General features: G+C 44.7%; 1 protein-coding gene across 1 annotated transcript in view; it reads right to left on the reverse strand.

The window, feature by feature from the left end:
* The window catches only part of LOC724196 (retinal homeobox protein Rx1), a 36842-nt gene that overhangs the window by 15133 nt on the left and 9647 nt on the right, over nt 1-12062 (reverse strand). The window contains exon 2 of the mRNA XM_001119966.5: nt 5672-5904. Within this exon, the coding sequence (XP_001119966.1) occupies nt 5672-5904 (233 nt within the window). The remainder of the gene's footprint in view (nt 1-5671; nt 5905-12062) is intronic.

Below are 12062 nucleotides of genomic sequence, written 5' to 3' on the forward strand. Positions count from 1 at the left end.
GAGGGGGAGTAGAAGGCCGGCTGAGAAAGCCCATTGGCTGTTCACGCGGAAGATCAGAGGTGCTTGCGTGTAATAACATTTGTATCCGAGATCGTCTTCCTTTCTTCCTTGCTGACGAGAAATTCCCTATATTACGATCCGAGTTGGATAGCCTCCACTGTTATTATTAATACACCGCGATTTTAGGATGGTCATCGACAATTGGGATGGAAGAAAAAGCGCACGAGACGAGACAAATAGTGTCGGTTCAGGAAAGAAGAATGTCAATATGTTAAGTTTCTTCTAATTTATGGAATAGGTCTAATATCGTATATAGATACGTGTTTTTTCTTTCAATCGTTGGAAAGATCGTTTGGAATGATCAATACGTAATTTAAGTGATCGTGATGTGTTCCCTCTTCCCTCGAAGGGACACGAATGCACCATGTATATTCCCCGCGTAAGCTTAGAAATAATAGGTAGAAAGGCGCCACTTTATCAAGACATTATTTTGATTTATGTTTGCAAACGACCAACTCGCGCGAATACCATTAGTCGAGCGAGTAACCTGGTGCAAGAATTCTCACTGCCCTTCGCTGAACAGCTTTACGGTGCCACACATGGATATTAATATCACGACCGAAGCGAAGCTTATGGTTCTCGGTCTAGTGACCACGAGGGTACGAACTTGCTCGATTGAAACCGGGGAAAACAATATAACGTATATCCGTTTCGTAATATCGAGTAATAGATATATATAATTTACCACGAGACCCATAAAATAAATAACGATATTTTGTTCTAATTTAACTTGTTGCCAGATCCCACCAAAAATTCTTAATATAAGAGTTTCAAATTGTATTCTAGTATTCTTTAAATTTCATGCGACAATTTAATATAATAAAACTCTCTCGTATTCATTGTAAAAAAAAGAAAGAAAAGAGGCTGAATTAAACAAACGAATAAAAAGAAACGCGTCCTGATTGAAAACCCTTGAAACGCCTCGAAATGATCGTTACGATAAAATAAAAGGGAGGGAGAGAGAGAGAGGGAGGGAGAGAACGTTTCTAATTTCCGAAAAATGGCGCGGCGGTCGCGCATGAGCTCGTTAATTTTCTGCACGCTTTTTCCGCATTGCGTGCGCAATTGCGTCGGGAAACGGAGTCGTCGCGCGGAGAAATTCGCGGCAGTATCCATGGTTACGGGCGTTGATCGCCGGCCCGCTAGGCGGAGGCGGCGTGCGTGACTAATTTGACACCCCGTAGATATAGGTGCGCCTAACCCAGACAGTCACCTGCGATTCGTGCCGGCCTCGTGTCGGCGCTAACGATCACGATTTGGCCCCCCAATAAAACCGAATTAAACAGGCCGGCAAGCGCCGCCATGGAACAACCGGGCGGCAACGAGGATCCCTTTCCCTTCATCCGATCTTGCTAGTGGTACGATCGATTCTACAAGGATCGTTCTAATCATTCAATTCTAATTCAGTGAGTATTTTATGATTTATCCTCGAACGCGAGAAATCGAGCGAACGAACAGTTTCTACGGAGTTAAAGATCAAACGATCCCTTTCTTGACTCGTTTACACCAACGAATTATCGTTTAGGAGGATTAGACTATGGTAGTAAACGTGGCGTACAAGAAAATAGTTGTAGAACGGCGCGTCTCTTGTCTTTGAGGCCGGGTTTCCATGCCTACGTGACGGTAAATAACGTCAAGCACCGTGGAAGCCCCTTTTATTTCGCGCACACGTTCTTCTCGCTCCCTGATAAAGATGATTTTCTTGCTTCTTTGGAACTTAACCCGTTTCCACCTCCTCTCCTGCGTCAACAATTTCGCGTACGTGGATTCCAGCAATTTCGGTTGTTTCGCCGATACGAAGCCCGCGAATTACTTCCGCATGATCGTGGAAAATATTTTTCGAGCGTAGACGCGTGGCGTGGGGTTCCGATTTTCTTTGTAAATGGAACGAAAACAGGGAAGATCGGTTTTAAATTGCGCTCTCAAAAGCTTTCAGAAACGATTGCAGCCTCGATATTAGTTTCACGTCCCTCCGCCCGGCCCCGCTGCGCCTCCACCCCCTCGCTACCCACGCCCACCTATCGCGCTCGACGAATGTATTTCTCGTCGTAGGCGAGACCGGTTTCAAATTCTTCCGCGGCTCGGTGTGTGCGAGCGGACGAAAAAAATTGTAATCGAATTGGAGTATTTTTCCAATTGGCAATCGTCGAACGGCCGAGCGCGTTCCAACGATCGACCATTCGGCCGCGGTGAATTCTTTCTCTCTTTTTTGCCCCCTCTTCCTCTCCCTCCCTTCCTCTCTCTCTCTCCAAATTAGTTGGCCTACCGCGAAAAATCAATCTGCCCGCTTTTTTCCGCTCGTCTCTTCGTGCCTTTTCCACGACGATTGTCGATTCCATTCTCTCTCTCTCTCTCTCTCTGTTTGCTCGCCTCGTGAAAATACGCCGGCCATCGATTCGAGTTCCCCGCGGCGAAATGTCACAGCTCCGCCTCGTCGCGATTTCCGCGCGCAACGTTTTCTTAGGTAATGAATTTCCGTGGATCGATCCTTTTTTATTTCCCCGTAACTTCATCTCGGTGTAATTTTTATTATATTCATCGATTCATCGATAAAAGATTTGATCCAAGAACGTTGTGACGCGGAACGTTTACACTGCGCGAATTGCGCTTTTCAGGTTAAGATATTCGCTTCAATTATTTCCCCATGTGATCGTACAGCGATCAGCAGGTGTTCCGCTGTTACGGGGTTAATTTCGACGAGTGGTTTCAACGGAGCTCGCCCTTATATCGATTTCAGTTTCTCAGCAAATCGTCGCGTTATACCGCGTTTCTCTTTTTTTTCCCCTTTTTAGGCAAACTTACGATCGCGTGACGGCGAACGCGCGTCGACGATGCGCCTAATGGTATAATGGTACGATGGTGAAATTTCGTTATTCCCTGGTTAAGTACGCGAAAGAGGATAAATTATCACGCTGCGTGTTTCGATCGAAGTGCCGTTTCCCTTTCGATATTTGAATTTTTCATCCATTTTTCCATTTGCATATATATTTGAAAATTTTTTCCTACTCCATTCCCTTCGTTCCCTTCTTTCTCTCACAGCCGGAGGATTAGATTCGATTTCCAAACGTTAACGCATTCCATTCTTTTAAATTAACCAAGTTTCGAGAACTCGATACTTGGGGAATCGAGATGTGATCGAAGAACCGGAAACGTAGATATTAAAGAATATAAGTAATTACAATCCACGTAACGTTCCACAAAGCGACGATTCTTTTCCTTTGGCAAATCGATTAACGAACACGGTGCATTGAAAACGATGCGTAAACCTGAATTACAATAACGAGCTTAACAAGCAATTCGACGTTTCGATATCGGCCGAGGCGGTGCTGTATATCCAATAAAATCTCCGCACTCCGAGGACGATAATTATCGCGAGAAAACAGTGTTAATCCCCGCAATCAATCTGCCTGTGCACGTATACTCGCCCGCGTATACGTGTATGATATGCATAGACGCGCGCGCGCGTGTGTGTGTGTGTGTGTGTGCGCGCGTGTATACTCGAGGCAGAGGATGCATGAAAATCTGGAAAACGCGTTTTCCCGGGTCACACAATCGGGCTACGGTGACCACCGACCGGACCCCTACCACCGAAACAACCCGGTTTGTCCAATAAAAGCTCCGTTTCCCTTCGCTATCATCCCCTCCTTCCACCCCTCCGCAAAACCATCTCGTCGAGCGGCCTAATAAATCCGACAGATAGGATTGGCGTGCGCTATCAATTAAAAATGATGAAACCGAACGTGCGTCCGCCTCCTCGTTGCGCCTACCGGCGGCCAACCACCGCCTCCTTCCTCTCCCTTCCTATCCTTCCTTCTCCCATCCTTCGAGACTCGCGGCTCATTCCTTCGTCTTGTCTGCTCGCGTAATAAGCTTAAGCGATTAGGCGTACCTTAGGGGCGAGCTGGCATTTCCCTTCTTCCGTCTCCGCCGCGCTTTCTTTCTCAAGTCCTCCGTTTCCTCCCCTTTCCGCTCGGAGGCAGAGGTAGCGAAAGGGGCGGCGAGCGATGGAAAGAGAGGGAAGAGAAAGAAGGGAGAAGGATGGATGGTCGGCGAAATTCTTTCGGAGAAAATTGAAAAAAGTAAAGCGACCGTGGCGTGCATGGCAACTTTTAAACGCAATTTAAATTTTTAATTGCGATTCTTTCTCTCTTCTAAGCTCCCGTCATCGCGTTATCCTTGTCATATTCTCCATTCCATTTACATCCTTCCTCTTTTCTCTTTTCTTAATTTAAGATCGTTTTCACTTCGATGATCGAAATGAGATGTCGCTGCTTATTCCACTCTCGATGATTGTTTATATACAATTTGATTATAATTCGATAATAATTAATCTTAAAAATATTTCGAAAGGAAGAAATATTGGTGAGGAATGTATAAATATTATCGATGCCAAAAATTTCGAAATCGTCGCGAATCATTCGATCGATCGAAACGATTAAAAGAAGCAGGTGCGCAGCTTATTATCCAACGAACTGCGCGTTCGTGTACGGGGTTTCGTAGGTGGCACGGTCGGAAAGCTTGCCCCCGGGAGCCTAATCGATGCGTCGTCGCATGCGACTGCGTGCTTTTATCGCTGTCACGCACATAATTAATTTAATTTAGTTTAATACGTCGGGGCCAGCGTCAGCCGGCGATTGCTGTTCCGATTGTTTGCACGGAAACGCTGCCATTAAACTCGGCCCGCTCGCTGGCCGCGCGCACGACACTCGTATCCGCCTCGTTCCAATGAAACAGAGAAAGAGCTCCCCGTGGATAATAATAAATCGGCAAATTCTCGATCGTTATAGTTCCCCGATATAAGTCGAGAACCCTAATTTTCTCCGATTAATTATCTTATTTTTGTGTTTTTCCTCCCCTTCTTTCCTCCCGTTTAATCTTGTTTAATTTTTTCGATAAAATCTTTGGTTTTTTTTCCTTTTTTCAAAGTCGCTTTTCGTTCCCAATTTTTTCCCCAGCGACGCATTTTTGTCAAAAGGGTGCGAGAGAAAAACATTGGATCAAACCGTTGTTTTTTCCCCTTCCGTTCTTTTTTTCCTTTCGGCTTTGATTTTCGCTCGAAGAGCGAGGCAACGAGAGAGATGCCGGTTGTTCAATAAACATCGTTCGTACGTTATGGCACGGTCACGACACGTACCTTTCCATTTTTCCACTTTCCCGTTTATTCACCCCCTCCTTCCCTTTCCGCGAGATCGTTAAGGTAACAGGATCGCGCACCGGTGTCGTGAGGGTTAACGAGTTAATACCTCGTTAGTCGCGTGATTCCGTGTGATTATTTAAAAATGTATGAATATTTCTCCTTTTATCTCGCGAGAAAACGATCTTTCTTGGCCGATTAACAACCCGATTTCCAGACAATTATTCTTTCTAATCCATCTTCGATCGCGAAACCGAGTTCCACCTTTTTACTTAAATTCATCATCATCATCATTTATTCCCTCCAATTTATACATCCATTTAACGTAATGATTTCACCTACGCGTAGATATAAAATTAATCGATCGAGAAAAATCTCAACATCTCCCCAAAACCTTTCGTTTGATCTTTGACTCGAAACACTTGGATCTTTTATCTGGATTCGGAACGAGTTTTCAATCAGCGTTTTCCAACTCACCTGGACCCGCACTTCCGGAAGATTGACTTTCATAGCGAGCTCCTCCCTGGAGTACACGTCCGGATAATGAGACTTCTCGAAGGCTCTCTCGAGCTCGTGCAGCTGGTAGGTGGTGAAGGTCGTCCTGTTCCGGCGATGCTTCTTCTTCCCGCTGTTCCCGTTCAAATCGTCCCCGCAGCCTGCCCCGAGTTCCTCGTCGCTGCCACCGCCGGTGGAGTTGCAGCTGTTCTCACCTGGAACCCACGGGAGTGGTCAGGTCTCCTCGGAAACGGTCGTTACGGTTAATAGGTACGGTAATGGTGATCGATTTATCCCGGTCCCGGCTATTACCTCTATTATGCGCGTATAATGCTACCTATTACAAGTGTTGCAACGCTCATCACTCCTCCTGCTATCGATGCATCTCACCGTTCTTCAGTGTTCAACATTTACGCGCACCGTGTAGCAATCTCATTTAAGGCTATCCCCTTATCTTTTTCATCTTACGAGACGGAATAATTTTCATTTCACGCATCCAGACATTTACGTACAATTATTTTTTCGCGTCGATTTAAAAATTTTCAACGACAAATTCGTATGGAAATGTATCGAGGAAAGAATAGGAAGAAGAAATAAGGGGATTCGTCGAGCAGAAGGTAAATTTTGTAAAGAAAACTCTTCCAACAAAACGATTCGCTATAAAAATTATTGTTTATCGTTGAATCGGTTGAACTTGAAGATTGATTTAATCATTTATTCAACGGTATGATCGTTTATGTACTTTTTATCGATTTAATGACACGTCAAGTTTTTACACAAATACACGTGAAACGTGTATATTACCACGCGGAAAGTCGCGTGAGCCCGTGAATCGTTCGAGGGCCCTTTGCCAATTCCCCCTTTTTCCCTCGGTTTATTATTTAATCTCACCAATGCCACGCTCCTCCTACACCCGATTATTGATTAATACGAATTTGTAATTATTAACGGGACGATTACAATATCTGTAACGGATCCAAAGCGAGCGCGCGCCAAATTGCAATTGTTGCATTTCCTCCGAATCTTACTCGACTGATTAATTATCCGTTCCAATATTTACGGGGCCGTAATGAGTTTACTAAACGAGCAATTTCGAATCTGTCCGCCATTCGAAAGTGCCGCTAATCGAATGTTGGAAACGGTGGAAACCGAAACGGCACGGAGCGGCACGATTATTCTTCTTTTCGATATTCGACGGTTTAACGGACGAGACGAGAGATTTTTTTCCATCAACAACCCGTTACATCTTGCACGAAACATTGTTATTTCCGCGTATATATATCGTAAGTACGCGTATGTTTGCCGGATGTCGGAATAAAAACTAGATAGAAATCGCAATCCTCAAGACAGGATGCGTTAAATAACGAAAAGTTTGTATATATATACAAAGGAAGGTATAGTATACTGCAACGTGAAAAGAAAAAAGAGAATGAATTTTTTTTCCTTTTTTGAGTTACGATAACTGAACTTGTATAATTTTATTCGTTAGAAACGTTATTTTTAATATATACGAATATTAACTTGGAGTCGTATATTAAGTTACAATTTTTAACCGATGAATTTTTATAAGAGGATATAATTAATCGATCACGAGGCTCATTATATATCGAGCAACGGAAAACGGTGTTTCGACATAGAGACACGAGGATACACGCGTGTCGATAAATTCCGTGACGCACAATCCGGCAATTTATCGTAGAAATCAACGCTTCGGTGCAATTTGCTCGATGCGATGTTCAACGCAGCGCGGCGGAAATTGAGGGGCCAGCTGTGAAAAGGGAAAAACCAGATTTTCGTTGTTTTGTAAGCTCTTTGACAATTGTCCGCCGTGCTTCCACCGAAAAAAAAAAAAAAAGAAGAAGAAGAAGAATCGAACGCGAGGAAAACAATGTTGCGTTTCTCAACTCTCGAAATGAATAGATCCTATACGATTAAAGTTTCAATCATCCAAAAAAGGTGAACCTCTCTCAATTGCAAAGTATTTGCAATGCCGCTCGAACTGTAACTGGCGACATATCTCTCCACTTTATTACGATACGTTATCGTTATCGAGAAAGAAATTGATTCCCTCGGAAGCGCGCCAACTCGTTCGAACGAGTGTTCCCGCGGCCAACACCGGTTTTCCTCGTCCGATCACACATCTATCACGCCATCTACGCGGCTACCGTGCCAACGTTCGCCACTCTCGTACCACGCCATGCTCGTTTCATATGCATATTTATACCTGTATCGCTTTTGTGCGCGTATACAAAACGCGCGTATACGCCGATTTCATATCAATTTCGGGGCAATCAAAAAGCACCCGGGTGTTTCCCGGCCGCGCCAACGTTTAAACACAACCTCGAATGTTCTAACGCGATTAATTTAAAACGGGAAGGGAATGGAGGACTGTTTTCCGGCGTTCTTCGACCATAACCAAATTCAACAATCGAGCGCGTCCGTGGTACATATGGGCGTCCGTGGTACATATGGGCGTCCAAATGATCCTCTTTTCGCCACGGTCGGGTATATATATTCAGCCTCTCATTAACTGCATAATTAACCCTCTCTCGCATCGCAGCGTAGCGCATTAGATCGAATTGTGGGGGGTAATCGGGTGGGCTAGTGCACACGGACACCTGTGCGCGACCTACACGTACACGCACGCGCGCGTGTCTCTCCACGCGCGATGGCGTGGATGGAAGCGTGCGCGTACGTGTGTGTGCGTGTGTATGTGTACGTGCGCCATCGGGCCGGTGCTAACCAACAGCCTAATAACCTCGCCTTGCCTCGTGATTGACGCGCCTGTACCGGCTAATTATCAACAACAATCAATAATGGCCCCCGAGAGTGCCAACACCATCGTCCTCCTTCGCCCACCCACCCTTTCTTCCTTCTCCGTGCTACCAGACAGAACAGAGCGGCCCCTCTTCCTCGGGGGCTCTAATCGTGCACCGGTCTAAACGGAGGAGAGCAACTTGTGTTTCAGGACGCGAGATCTATCGTGGAGAGCGATGAAAGGGGATAGGATGGGGATTGAATGATGACTTTGCTAAAAGATGCAACGTGAAAACTAAAGTTTCAGAGTTACTTGGATCTGGTCTACGAATCTAGTTTATTTTATTTTTAAAAAATTAATTACTCACTTTCTCTTTTTGCTCGGTCTTATTTCTAACTATACTGGGGTGTATACGAATAATATATAGAAATCCAACGATTCTCTATATGATACAATAATACATGATCTAACGTTTCGAATTCGGTCAATCGAGCGCTAATTAAAATTGCGCATCGACAAACGGGGCTCGAATAATCGCCACGTAATCCGAGATATTTTCGATTCGACGAATTATTGAAAATCGCAAAGTCGATGAACGTTAAACGAATTATCTACTAGTTAGTAACGGAGTGACAGAATCGTGGTGGTCGGACATTTTGGGGGGCGGCAAACACGGGAATCGCATGCGTTCGGAGGGAAATTAATGCGGGTTGCATTATATCCATACAGGGGGGGAGGGAGGAGATACGGAGAGATTTATATAGGTGCGTAGAGAAGTAACTAGGCGGTGTAACCTCGGCGGTGCGTGTTGGTACGTCTGCGCAATAATTGGTTTCGGCCAGACAGAGTACCAACCATCGTGATTAAATTCCGCGAGGTGCAGGTGCAGTGAGTCGGCCGCCTTCGACTGCGGTGTTATCGTTCAGCCGTTACATCGAGAGCACCCGTTATACACACCGTTTCCCAAGCGGTTGGAATTTTAGCGGATTAAGGGCGACATCGCGTCGCGGATCGAAACTTTTCCCTGTCTAATTTCGAAATCAAAATTGATACCGTTATTTCGAGCAAGTTTCACTCTTAGAGATTACAGATCGCTTTCGTTTGGGATCGATTTCGCTCGCTCTCGATTTTTACCACGCGTAATTTCCAACTTTAATTCAAACCTTAATATCGTAGATATGTGTTTCTTTTCCATCCTTAGATTGTTTAAGAAAATTTGTTTGCCTTGGAATCACTGGTGTTAAACTTTGTTTAATTAATTTAATTCGAATTATTCAAGATACTCGAGAGCCGATATTTATGAAGAAAAAGATGTTCACGTTGTCGTGTACATCATGTAACAGTGTGAACAAATACATTAACGTGATTTTATTCGTCTCTCTCTCTTTTGGATCCCGGCAGAGGTGGCCCGTGGCATTTTGAAATTTATCAACGATCAGTGTTGGCCCATTAGAGCCGGTGCTCGATTCAGGAGGAGGTTACGATTCCTCGACCGCCTCGTCCATTATATTATCTTCTCGTGTCAATCTCTTAAGTAGCTGGAATGGGCCAGAACCGTTTTACACCGATCCGATACGATCTTGTTTCTCCCACGAACTTGGAATACCGACGCGAATACACCGCCTTACGTTTTCTTTCCTTCTCCTCCCAAGATCGTCTCAATTATCAATGATATTACAAGACTCAATCGCCGGGAAAGCAAAATTTCATCGATCAAAATTCCAAACGAGACTATTGTCCAAGATCATCAAAGTGTTTCGAATAAATATTATTCGCCATTTATTTGTAAGAATTCGATCATTTAAAATTATCTTTTCTCGAATTTCGACTTGACAGAAAGTAGTTTCGAATTCGCTCAAGAATCGAAGTGAAAAAAGTGTGTTTCGTTCGTGCGAACAAATCCATTTCCCCTCTCCTCTTCCATTTCAATTCTCGCCTCTCGACGGTTAATTAAATATTACTTATCGCCGGTTACCCGTCAACCATCAAATAGAATAAAATTGATCTCACCGCCATGGATTCTAGTCTCCCTCCCTTCGAGGCGAAAAAGACGATACCTCCCTCCTCTCCCCCATTCCTGCCCCTCCCCTCCCGTGAATTCCTGTTTCCTCCTCCGTTCGACGTTGTTCGATGTCTCCTCGTCGTTTATACTTAAGCACGGCTGTCGATTCGAAATCTAATTTCCTTGATCGGCGTGGGAGGACAGGGGTGAGACAAGGAAAAGCAAAACGAGAGGAGGAAATAAGAGAAAGAAGATGGTATGCCGTCACACAGAGGGCTTAGCTCGCCGACCAAAGAGGATTACAGAATTTGTCTTCTCGTGGACCGTCACCGGTGCCCTCTTCTTCTCTTCTCTTCTCTTTCTCTCTCTCTCCTTCTTCCCCTTCTGTTTCGCTCGTTTTCTCTGATCTTTATTTTCTCCCGTCCCCCTCTTCCTCCCCCTTCTGCCGGCCGCCGCTCTTCTCGCTCCACCGTTTTTTATCTCCGGAACGAAACGCAATGGCCACTTTGCGCGGCACAAAGTTTCGACGGAAATTTCTTCCACGTAAAAGCCACTGTCACCTGTCGCGTACTTTAATCTGACGCACGGTATCGATCCACGAAAATCGTTTACGCCCTCATAAAGTTATCTTGTTTTTCCGCCCATGGAAGGTCCGCGAATAGACGGTGTACAACTTTTGACGTTCTCGATAGGATTGGATTATTAAGGGCCATTATTGCCCTTGTACACAATTTTACAAAAAAAAGAAGAAACGAATCGATTGTCGCGATAAAAAAAATCTCCTTTCGAAGGAAATGTTAGAAGGGGATATAAACTGTTGCTGCGATAATCGTGTTAATGGAATATTTCTCTTTGCTTCTGACGAAACAACGAGTTCTAATTGGTGATCGTTAATTTTTGACAGACTACTAACCATCAATCGTTAATAAAGTTATACAACACACGCGAAGATATCCGACTTCGATCGCAGAATGGAAGATCGAAGGGATGGGAAACTTTCGGACTCGATCCCCTGTAATTAAACTAACGAATTACAGTTAGATTCGATAATCAGATTAGATACACCTGTTAAACGTCGAGATTGAAAAAAAATTAATAACACGTTCTCCAACGAATTATTAGAATTACGCTGCTACCTCGGACCGGAGTCATTAATTTCTGCAGTTTCACGGAGAAACCTGGTGACTCCTCCGTTACCCGAGTAAAAGTCAAGTCCTGATCGGATAATCATTTTTTTCTGAACGAGTCTTTTCAAGGGGGGATGAATTTTATCATGAGGGAGGGGGAGAAGGACGAAGAAAGATGAGGGAGCGGGACAGAGAGCGGAAGAGGGATAAGGATAGGAGAGAACGCGATCTCTCGATCCTCTCGCGCGATTGGAGCAAGAGGAGAGTATCGGGTTCGTCGATTATTCGCGTACCGGTATCGAATTATTAAATTGTCAAAGTGGTGGCGAACCGTCGTTGAAGGAAGGAAAGAGGGGAAAGGAGGAGAGGAGAGCGTGCACGGAGCGTGTCTTAAGAACGGTCGGCGAAAGGCTCTTAAGCTGTCATCAAGTTCTTGCAACGGGGATAAAATTTCCATCTAAACGGGTCAACGAACTGGTAATCATC

Source organism: Apis mellifera, linkage group LG1 (assembly GCF_003254395.2).
Source record: "Apis mellifera strain DH4 linkage group LG1, Amel_HAv3.1, whole genome shotgun sequence".
In the NCBI taxonomy this organism is placed as follows: domain Eukaryota; kingdom Metazoa; phylum Arthropoda; class Insecta; order Hymenoptera; family Apidae; genus Apis; species Apis mellifera.